The following is an 11768-nucleotide window of genomic DNA, read 5'->3' as shown; positions in this document are numbered from 1 at the left end:
AATAGGCTTAAAGACATGTTTTGAGTCCATTTTTCATGCACCCAAACCTACAATGCCCATCCCTCATTCAATTACACCATCTTCTCATGTACGTAAAGGGTAGTTTCCATTGCCGCTAACGCAACTATCCTCGACTTTACATGCCTGGGTCCAAGGATATCATACAACACAACGTTCAAAGTTGAACCCATTTTACTGTCGGGTAAATAGACTGTAACAGAATTCACATTTTAGCACAATTATATTTTGCAGTACTTTTACCAGAATCCTGCAGTTTAAACAGCTTCAACATCAGTATAAAGAATGCAAAGTCATACAATGAACCCTGAAAAGTTAAACTTCCATTTGCTTTACATAATGCTTATAATGAAAACAGAAGCTGATAAAAGTTGGCTATTTTATTTAATTTGTACAATTACACCGTCTCCAGCAGGTTACACAAGCCCTAATGGGTGACATTGGAAGTGTACTTTATTTTGCTTGGACAGTGGTGCACTCGGATATAATCGCATTAAGTTAAAATGAAATTGTGTGTTTACTTGACCTTTATTTCTATTGTGCAGCAATACGCAAACGAGGGAGTTCACAGCCAAATGTAAACACTCACAATGCACTTTCCAATGGCAAATGATTTTAAATGGGGAGAAGACAATTTTCTGCAAGGACTTAGTAAGTGCATGAGCAGCCCATTTCCGATTACTGTGGTCAACAGCTTTATCCTGCACTTACCATTGTTACGCAGAACTAACAAATTACACCTAAAAAGTTTGAGATGTGTATTCTACAAGCCAAAGAGAACCAAGCAGCACATTCTTTCATCATAATCAAACTATGTCATTGAAAATAACAAGGTCAGGTGTAATAGAAGTTTTTTTTTTTTATAACGGAACATTTTTCCTCATCACAATCAAGGCTTCTTATTGAAGACGAGGCTTAAACATTGCAGCTTCTTCACGTATCTTGTATACTATTCACCGCAGAAGCAGAGAAGAATCTTCGAGTGAGCATCCAGAAGAGGAAAAGGTTTTCACTTCAGTTTTCTGTGACGAAGCTACTTAACTCATGCCTACATTTTACATGAAACAATACTTGGAGTGAAAGTGTCCTCAGCAGATTCGGGGAAACCCTAAGGGAACTGTACATGGTCCATTCAATAACAAGGCGGGTGGGGGGCTCCTCAAATTAGCCGTCCTCTTTAGGCGGTGTGAACCATCCTGCAAGGAAAACATTGCATGGCATTGTCAAGAGCCGACAGTGGAGAGACGAAGGGGTGCGTTATTTATTGCGATGGGATTGTGTAAAAATAAAAGTTTAATCCTACCATTTTTTTCGTGAATCTGGACGAGGGATTTGAATGACTGCTGCGCTCTAGCCAAGCTGTATTGGTTCTGTGAAAGAAATCCATTCTGGTTTTTACCCAAAGAAAATGGATTAAAACACATATTACTGGTTGCAAAGTCATGTGCACGCAAATCAACATACACATAGAAAGTTTGAATGTTTGCACTGTAAAAAGCGTGTAAACTAGTGCGGCTTACCGTATTTGCTCCAAACTGAATGCGTGCCTTGCCCTTCACAAGGGTTGCACTGATCTGCATTATGACCGACTCGATGGAATATGCACTGCTCCAACCCTTTCACACCAGGACACAACAATTATAAATAAACTGCACAATTTAAAGTACAGCACAGTAGCACATTATCCAAGATGCACCACTGATTCAACAAAGGGTATAATAGTACATTACACAGTTACGTTAACGGTGCATGCAAAAGGTTTTCGGGTAAAATAGTATTTTTATTAAACATTAGAATACTTTAAATCGTGACTATGATTGAAGTCATCTAAATGTAATGTATGGCGTTGCTTGAGTAAATCAATTAAAGTAGTACCTGTTTTGTCAAAAGTTCCATACATATTGCACCTCCCCCAAGAACATATCTGGAGATGGCAAATATTCGATCAAAGGAAATTAAATGTGCAATGCATTTTAACGAAACAGATTGCATGTACAATATATATGTTAGCCAACTTACACCCTATTGGCAATACATTAAAATTGAAAACGTTAAATGGAGAAATACAAAATGTGATTTGTACAAGAATATTTGTTGTAGGCGATTGTCATGCTGAAAACGTGTTCAAGCCTTGGTAGTGGATGTTTATAAAAATGCAGTGAGATTATGGTCAGCTAAATTGTGAAGGATTTTATATAAGAGTTGAAAATCTTACCCGCCAGTCAAGATTGGCGACACCACTCTCACAAACGGTGGGTCAAATGGAAAATTATCCTGAAAAGCATGACATTCAGTTATTGATCACACTCAAAAGATATTTGTATATAATGATCATGTTAACCCCCAATGAATAATACATCTTGATCCCAATTATGTGATGCAGCACAGATACACTCAAACTTACTTTAAATGAAAAATTCATAGAAATGTGACATTTGCCCTCTTTCTCCTTCATCACCTGAAGGTCACTGTGCAAAGCACTGTCTGGGTCAACTCTACACAGGAGTGGGAAGAGCAAAATGGCAGAGTAATTAAACCAGAATCTCTTAGTAGTAGCAATCACCCTTTCACATCTTATCGATCACGAACTTTGAAGGTGTATTCGGCATAATTCAATCGAATGCATTTCTGATAATTAACTGCCAACTAACCATGACTCAATGATAACTGTAATTTGCTACATTCATTTTAGTATTGTGTATGTTTGTCAAATCTTCAATCAACCATCTGTTCCATACCTACATTTATTGACAAGCTGCCAAAGAGAAAGGCCAATACTCTAAAGGATTTTAAATGTTTTTTACAATATTTTACCAAATAATTTCAATGTGGAGGCACAAATAATAAAAATACTTACTTCAGAATTTTTACATTCCATTCATAGAGACTGTCATTTACAAGGTCAACTGCATAGTTTCCTGTGAAATGTGCACAAAATTGTGTGAACCACAGTATACAAAATATTATCATTTATAAAAAAAAAATACAAGGTGGATGTGTTATAAAATACCGAGAAATACCAAATTACCTGCTTTGAAGCTTGCAGACCTATAAATATCCCTGAGTTCTTTCATCAGTCTGTCAGTAGCCTGGACAGAGCCAGATACCGTTCCCTGAAAACATTTATAAAAGCGAGGCCATTAGGTATGCACAAAACGTAGTGTTCAACCAACAAACACATTTAAAACATGTCAATAGTACACTTAAACATTTAACCCTAGGATGCAGCCCTCAAATACTCCACGCTGGCTGGGTCAGGAAGACCTGTGTAAACATTGATATGCTTGCTCACAAAAGATGACCGACCGATCCCTTCATGTAATACGATGTTAAGCATCTTGGATAAGGCGAGCCAACAGTCTATCATACACAATACCAAAGACATTTCATGTTTCTTTGACCCAGGGTTGCATCCCAGTGTTAAAGCTGCAATAGTACTGCAATAGTAAAAGCGTAAAACATACATTTAGGTAGTCTCTGCGCTGGTTCTGCCGGATCTTCTCTAAGACTTCCAAATTCTCTTTTTCAATCCCATCCTCGTCAGTCTTTTTCTCTTCTGGCGGCTCATCCTCTTTCATCTCATAGTGGTCCATGTCATCATTGTCCTGTCCAGTCACATGTAACAGAATGCGGACATGAATATGATAACATTTTATACTCTACCCTTTGGACCTTTTTAAAATCAATTGCCAATAACTTAATGGGAAGCAATTCTAAACATTGGCTGAACTGTGTCTTTAATGGTAATTTTAAGTTTTTATTTAAACATTTCCTTAAAAAGGCACAGCCACTAAAATATAAACTATGCTCTAAGGAAAAGTAACAAGTTGTAATTGAGCAATTGGCACACGTGTTTTGGAAATTGATATAACTGAAATATAAACGAGATTCACATTACAATATACACATCTTGCACTGTCCACATAGAACATGCAGTTCCAATGACAGTTAATAAAAAATGAATAAATGATAAAGAACATTAGCCAATTTATCTTAGTGTTTTCTAAACACTTCACCTCATGTTAGTCATGCCAGACTGAATCTTGTTCTACATTATAAGGCGTGAACATTCTTTCATATTTTGCATCACTGTTTGATACTATTGCTAATTTTTACGTATCAGAATCTTAATTTAGACTGGAGGAATCCGATGAGCTATGCAGATCTTTCACACATGTCCAGTATGGGTGGGTCAGCAGGTTACATATATTGGCATATACATGTTGAAGCTGCAAAATGTTGTTTAAAATAGAATAATCTACATGCCAATGTGGAGCACTTACAAAATAAGCCTCATCCGTTAGCCATTGCCCCCCTTCTATTAATGTGTCCTTCCCACGACCACTTCCGGTCCATTTTCGAGACTTTAATGAAAAGAGTTATCTTCGTGTCCCTCCCTCCTGGCTGGTTCTTTCGGTAAAGTCACGTAGGTATAAAATAAAGTAAATCACGACGTTTCGGGCACAACACAAGCATCCATCATCAGGTGGGAAAGAAAGAACCAAAGAGTATGGATTCCTGCAGTAACGAAAGCTTCAAATTAAATTTTTTAAAATTTAATTTCTAACTGCCATGCTAAATGTACTGATCACTCTTATCTGCTCTTTTTGCCTTCCTTTACAATGAGGTCAACTATCATGTTGTAGTGGTTTTTCTTCATTAGAAGTTGGTTCCTGTCTTCATAGATATGGTCAACGTCTGCATCTTGACGGCAGAGTGGGATTTCTAAGTCTTTGCAGGAATCGAGCATAGAGCACTTTAGATAGTGGAGTACAGTTAGGAGTAAGGTCCTAGAACGACAAGATAAATATAATTCGCATATACTCTACAATAAAATAAGCACTAGTGGATTCCATGGCATTATCTGGAAAGGAATTACACTAGTCATACCTCTGCCATATCTTCATCCTCTTCGTCCGAGGTCATGTTTTCATCCGTGGTACTCTAAATCGTAGAAAAAAATATATATTGTTTATTTTATTTCATGCACCAACTTCAGTTGGATGCTAATATCCATATCTTTAGTCCCGGCTTGGCTCTGGTTTTGGCCACGGACGGCTCTGGTTTTGGCTACGGACAGCTCGGTTTGAGCTGCTCAGTTCCTTGCGAAGACACATAATCGAGTCCGTCGTGGCTCGGCTCATGTATATTATCCTGAACGTGGCTGGGCCTACACCCAGTGCCAACTAAGTACGATTTTGCGTTGGCTCACTTCAGCCGGAGCAAAGCCTGATTTTAGCCGTGACCAAGAGTATGGGCCTTAAGCCTACAAAATTACACAAACTGACATGGCACACACAATTCTTGACATCTGCAGGCATCTACATTGGTTGAAGTGAGGTGTAAATAGTGAAATGCATCTTTATAACAACGTGACATTTTTTGCATTGCCAAGTTGTCTCATTCATGTGTAAGACGAGCGCTAAAGTAAATACACCAATGAAAGCTCACCTGCTCACTGGGGAGAGGCTGATCCAGCATTTCAATGTCGGGATGCTGCGGCAAGCCACACAGCTTGCACAAGTCTGTCAGCAACCGCTTGAGTTGCTGCAAAAGCTGCCAAATCACGAGCGTACGTAGCGAACACACATTAGTCTCTTACAGAATTGACGTCCGCGTTCGAACTTCCAAACAAAACTGCAGCATACACAACAGTTATTCTTATCGACCCTGAATGTTTTATGTTTTGTACTTCATTAAAAAAAATCTGTACTGCATACAACCAAATAAAAATTCCCCACAAACGTACCAAAGTTCTGCTTGAGTTTATGCTGCCGATTTTCTCAAGTACAGCAGCCAAGTGAGGGTCATCTGATTCTGCAAACCATATCGGTGCCGAACTCGGGTAACCTTCCTGTTGACACACAAGTTTGGGATGGGTGAGGACAAGGACGCGTGTTATGCAAGCCGCATTCTATAACGACGCTTACAACCAAATAATACGTTCAAAGGTCTTACGATTCTACATCAGTACACACCCTGGCACGCTGTTACTGTATAGCCCACTCTATATGCAACATTTCCACTTTAACTTGTGTGCGTGGGCGCAAACAGTATGCGTTGCGATGACGCTGCTGTTGCAATGCCATTCCAAGCTCGGTTTATGCTGATGGCTTAAATGCAAGTTCGTCATTTGGATGTCGATGTCAAGTCTCGGCAAGCTCAGCAAGTTTGTTTACGCTGCGAGGGGTGAGTTCCAGGGTGTCCCCTCTACCGCCATACACCCCCCACCGCCCCAACTCGTGTTCAAACCAAGGGGCCGCTGGTCAGACTGGACACGACGGGGTGGTGTTTCACACCAGCAGGCCACGCACAACACCCAGGCGCTCGGCCACTAAAGCTACAGTTACAGTAATAATATTATAAAATGGAAAACGACTGCGGCTGGGCACGGTGACATCACCGGAGAGAGAGAGAGCAGTCTGTTCCTGCTGCTGGTTTGGCGTGACGCACTTGTAAAAAAAAAATATTGGAGGCGATAGCCGCGCTACGAGCCAGTCTCCGTGCTCGGTTGCGTAAAACACGTCAAGTGTCACGGGGAAGTCGAGTTTGACATTCACAGCTGTCAAATAAGCCAGCAAAAACAGTCACCCACTCCCCAAAACAATATGGTGTAACCGACCACTGCCTCCACGTATCAGAACCCCTACACGCGCACACCTATAAAAACACATTCACCGCAGAAATCGCAATTGGAATACGAAAAAAATAACATAAATACGAACCAAACAATCAACGCCGTCCTAATAATCCCCATTTCAAAGCTCCCTCTCTTCTCACCGTGCATTCACACAGCGGCCTACACCGTCGCGCCGCGCCAGCGGCCTCGACTAGCGAGCGCGGCCGGGCTCGTGCGCTCCTAAGGCGGCGGGAGCGAAGCAGGGAGGGGGGGGGGGGTGAGGGCAGAACCGAGGCGGGGCGGCGGCGACGTCGTCCGCCCCTCGTCCCCTGCGCTCGTCCACCCTTGGCACCGGCGCTCCCCCCTCACCGTAATGGTGCAGTGGACGACGAGCGGTGCGGACGCGCCGCTGAGGAAGTGGCACGCGAGTTCGTCGACGCCGCCGCTCACGATCCGAAAGCGCTCGTGGCTCTTGTCGAAGATGGACTCGAGCAGCTTGAGCTCCTGTTTCAGCGATGCCAGAGACATCTTCTGAGCATTTCTGACAACAGATAAGGATAAAATGACGACGAAGAGAGGGAGAGAGAGACAGACGACGGGGTTTGTGGTGGCGAGGGTGGGGAGAGAGACGAGGCTGAACGCGGCTTCGCGGAGCCCTCCTCGCTAGGCCTCCTCCTTCATGGGGAAACTTTCCTTTTGTCCAATATGGCGGCGCGCGAGAGAGCAGGCCCGGCATGCACCGCGCGCGTACTTGACGGGGAGCGTGAAAGGGGGGGTGGGGGGAGGGAGGGGGAGAGCGTGGGACTCACTCACTCACTCTCATTCACACTCACTCACTCTCTCACACACACTGAACACTCACTCACTCACACACTCACTCAACACTCACTCACTCTCACACACACTGAACACTCACTCACTCACACACTCACTCAACACTCACTCACTCTCACACACACTCAACACTCACTCACTCTCATTCACACTCACTCACTCTCTCACACACACTGAACACTCACTCACTCACACACTCACTCAACACTCACTCACTCTCACTCACTTACTCTCACACACACACTGAACACTCACTCACACACTCACTCTCACTCACTTACTCTCACACACACTCGCTCACTCTCAATACTCACTCACACTCACTCACTCTCATTCACACTCACTCTCATTGAACACTCACTCACTGAACACTCACTCACTCTCTCACACACACTGAACACTCACTCACTCACACACTCACTCTCACTCACTTACTCTCACACACACTCGCTCACTCTCAATACTCACTCACACTCACTCACTCTCATTCACACTCACTCTCATTGAACACTCACTCACTGAACACTCACTCACTCTCTCACACACACTGAACACTCACTCACTCACACACTCACTCTCACTCACTTACTCTCACACACACTCGCTCACTCTCAATACTCACTCACACTCACTCACTCTCATTCACACTCACTCTCATTGAACACTCACTCACTGAACACTCACTCACACACACACTCACTCACTCTCACACTCGCTCACTCGCTCACTGAACACTCACTCACACTCGCTCACTCTCATTCACACTCACTCACTCTCACACTCACTCATTCACACACTCACTCTCAACCGACTCACTCGCACTCATTCACTCTCACACTCACTCTCACTCACTCTCACTCACTCACTCTCAACACTCGCTCACTCTTTCACTCACTAACACTCACTCACACACACTTAACACTCACTCACACACTCACTCTCTCACATTCACTCACTCACACACACTCACTCACTCTCAACACTCGCTCACTGAGCACTCACACACACTCACACACACTCACACTCACTCTCATTGAACACTCACTCACTGAACACTCACTCACACACTCACTCACTCACTCTCACTCACACACTCACTCACTCTCTCACTCACTCACACACTCACTCACACTCACTCTCAACACTCGCTCACTGAACACTCACTCATACACTCACTCTCATTCACTCTCACACTCACTCACTCTCACTCACGCACTCACTCTCATTCACACTCACTCACACACTTACTCTCACTCACTCACTGAACACTCACTCACACTCTCACTCGCTCACTGAACACTCACTCACACTCACTCACACACTCACTCTCACACACTCACTCTCTCACACACTCACTCACTCTCTCACTCACTCTCACACTCACTCTCTCACTCACTCACTCTCAACACTCACTCACACTCCCTCAGTCTCACACTCACTCACACTCACTCTCACACACTCACTCATTGAACACTCACTCTCACTCACTCACACACACTCACTCACACTCATTCACACTCACTCTCACTCAGCACACACACTCACTCACACACTCACTCACTCTCACACTCACTCACTCACTCACTCACACACTCACTCACTCACTCACACACCCACTCTCAACACTCACTCACACTCGCTCACTGAACACTCACTCACACACTCACTCTCACTCAGCACACTCTCTCTCACACTCACTCACTCTCATACTCACTCACTCACACTCACTCACTCTCACTCACTCTCATTCACACTCACTCACTCACACTCACTCTCATTCACTCACACTCACACTCGCTCACTGAACACTCACTCACACACTCACTCACTCTCACACTCACTCTCACACTCACTCACTCATACTCACTCACTCACATACTCACTCACACACTCACTCACACACTCACTCACTCTCACACTCACTCACACTCACTCACTCTCACTCATACTCACTCACTCACTCTCACACTTACTCTCACACTCACTCATTCACTCACACTCAACACTCTCACACTCACTCACACTCATACTTATTAACTTTCTCTTACACTCACTCACTTTCTCACACTCACTTACCACTCACTTTCTCACACTCAACACACTCACACTCACTCACTCTCACACTTACTCACTCTCACACTCACTCATTCACTCACACTCTCTCACACTCAACACTTTCACTCACACTCACTCACACTCTCTCATACTCATTAACTCTCTCTCTTACACTCACTTTCTCACACTCACTTACCACTCACTTTCTCACACTCAACACACTCACACTCACTCACTCTCACACTTACTCACTCTCACACTCACTCATTCACTCACACTCTCTCACACTCAACACTTTCACTCACACTCACTCACACTCTCTCATACTCATTAACTCTCTCTCTTACACTCACTCACTTTCTCACACTCACTCACCACTCACTTTCTCACACTCAACACACTCACTATCACACTCTCTCACTCACTCAATCACTCACATTCTCTCTCACTCACTCACACACACTCACTTAACACTCTCTCACACACACTCTCAAACTCATCACCTCACACTAAAACCTCTCTCACACTCACCCCTCTCTCACACTCACCCTCTCACTACTCTCACACTCACTCACATTCACCACTCTCACACTCTCTCACACACTCAACTCTCTCACACTCACTCACACTCTCTCATACTCATTAACTCTCTCTTACACTCACTCACTTTCTCACACTCACTCACCACTCACTTTCTCACACTCAACACACTCACACTCACTCACTATCACACTCTCTCTCTTCTCTCACTCATTCACTCACATTCTCTCACACTCACAAAAATACATATACTGCACCCTTTCACCTCCGTACGTCCATAATATAGTTTAAGCGTTAACAACCAGCCCATCTGATGTGTCTTCACAAATATATATAATGCTGTTTTGAAATGCTGAATCTCGTAAATCTTGCTCAATGTAAATACACACACACACACACGTTGATTATATTGCTGTTGATTATTTTAGGTTTAAAAACAATGTGTACTGTAATGTATAAGGAATACACACAGGCCGTTTGTAAAGCTACTTATGGATGTATGTATCCCTACGCCATACCTGGTCTTGGAGATTTTTGACCATACTTCACCACGCTGGTAAATGCGGGTGGATGAAAGCGTTGGGCCACGGCTAATATCACTGAGAATGATATTTTATGGTAAAATCCTTAATTATATTCACGTGTTGTTATTGTGTGCCGTACATTAATTGAAGCGCCAATTGACAATTTCAGAACGCCGTTAATTGTCTATAGCCAGGGGTCGGCAACCTACGGCTCCGGAGCCGCATGCGGCTCTTTACGGGCTGCTTCTTGACGATGAGTACGTATGTACTCAGATGCATTGCGGCTCTTGAAATACTGAATTTTGTACCGAATTGGAAAGAAATGGCTCTTCTTGTTATTTTGGTTGCCGACCCCTGGTCTATACAAACCAACAACAATACTATTATATCAAGGCACTTTATACAAAATAATAGGCAACGTGTTTTGTAGTTGCACTGTTAGTGGCGGGATTAGTGGTTATATCTTATTATCACGAGCTTCACAGTCGTGTTTCCAGATCCGGAAAAAAAACATGCTGGAAAGTGACCAATGGAATAAAAAAACTACATGAGAAAATTCGACTAAATTTTCAGACTAAAAAAAACTCCAAATCAAATTGCATCAAACTCACTGGTCTCAAGTAACGTATTGCGTGCCCTTTTTATTTATTGGTATTAGGGTGAGTATGATGTAATAATTTGGTTGATGTCAATTAAGTAATGTGGGTAGGCGTACATTTAGTAAGGCGTCATCAATTAAGGCAGATATCGGTGATATATTACACGGCAATTGTGTTATTAAAAGCAGTACATTTCCAACTTGGTAAAAACCAAAAAAACACTTTTAAAAGCCAAACTAAAATGCCCCTTAAAATGACATCCATTGTTTTACCTCTAAATGTCATGAACATAAACAGGAGACGTAATCCGCTAAATTAGACCCCGAGGTCAAATCCTCTGATGTGGCTCTTGTGAACCACACCATTGCGCATGCGCGGCAGCACCCTCCTGTCTGCTCCGCACGTGGCCCTCAGCAGAACATTTTTTTCGGTGACGTCACTACCTGCTCCTGGTAATTGCAGATAATAAGTTACTGCCCAGTGCCTTATCCTAACGTTGGGTCAACGTTGGAGTGTGGTTGGAACCGTTGGAAGAACGTTGTCCCCACGTTGACCCAAAGTTCCACGCTTACTGAGTGT

At 43.2% G+C, this 11768-nt stretch overlaps 1 protein-coding gene across 2 annotated transcripts; it reads right to left on the bottom strand.

Annotated features, from left to right (window-relative positions):
- Positions 1 to 383: 383 nt before the first annotated feature.
- Positions 384 to 7347, bottom strand: LOC133346716 (ubiquitin-conjugating enzyme E2 Q1-like). 2 transcript variants are annotated; one of them, XM_061558529.1, is made up of 13 exons: positions 7007 to 7347; positions 5768 to 5872; positions 5470 to 5574; positions 4909 to 4962; positions 3483 to 3623; positions 3047 to 3131; positions 2876 to 2936; positions 2423 to 2513; positions 2234 to 2292; positions 1894 to 1942; positions 1539 to 1634; positions 1322 to 1406; positions 384 to 1214 (listed from the first exon to the last, which is right to left on the bottom strand). In XM_061558529.1, the coding sequence occupies exons 1-13, from the start codon at positions 7163 to 7165 to the stop codon at positions 1183 to 1185; spliced, it is 1122 nt and encodes a 373-aa protein (XP_061414513.1). In that variant the 5' UTR covers positions 7166 to 7347; the 3' UTR covers positions 384 to 1182. The 2 variants fall into 2 exon arrangements, with proteins under 2 accessions (XP_061414513.1, XP_061414514.1); XM_061558530.1 differs by having other exon boundaries at positions 1322 to 1388.
- Between the last annotated feature and the right edge of the window lie 4421 nt (positions 7348 to 11768).

The sequence above is a fragment of the Lethenteron reissneri genome, chromosome 24, assembly GCF_015708825.2.
Source record: "Lethenteron reissneri isolate LAM-NWPU_2019-01 chromosome 24, ASM1570882v1, whole genome shotgun sequence".
In the NCBI taxonomy this organism is placed as follows: Eukaryota; Metazoa; Chordata; class Hyperoartia; order Petromyzontiformes; family Petromyzontidae; genus Lethenteron; species Lethenteron reissneri.
The sequence above is the reverse complement of the archived record's forward strand: the minus strand, read 5'-3'. Positions and strand labels throughout refer to the sequence as shown.

Bases quoted from the DNA above. Each gene is read 5' to 3' on its own strand.
- LOC133346716 (XM_061558529.1), bottom strand. From the start codon at position 7,165: ATGTCTCTGGCATCGCTGAAACAGGAGCTCAAGCTGCTCGAGTCCATC. The intron at 2,937-3,046 runs GTAATTTGGTAT...CACATTTCACAG, and splicing joins GTCTGCAAGCTTCAAAGCAG to GAAACTATGCAGTTGACCTT. The intron at 1,943-2,233 runs GTAAGATTTTCA...TGCCATCTCCAG, and splicing joins TCGCCAATCTTGACTGGCGG to ATATGTTCTTGGGGGAGGTG.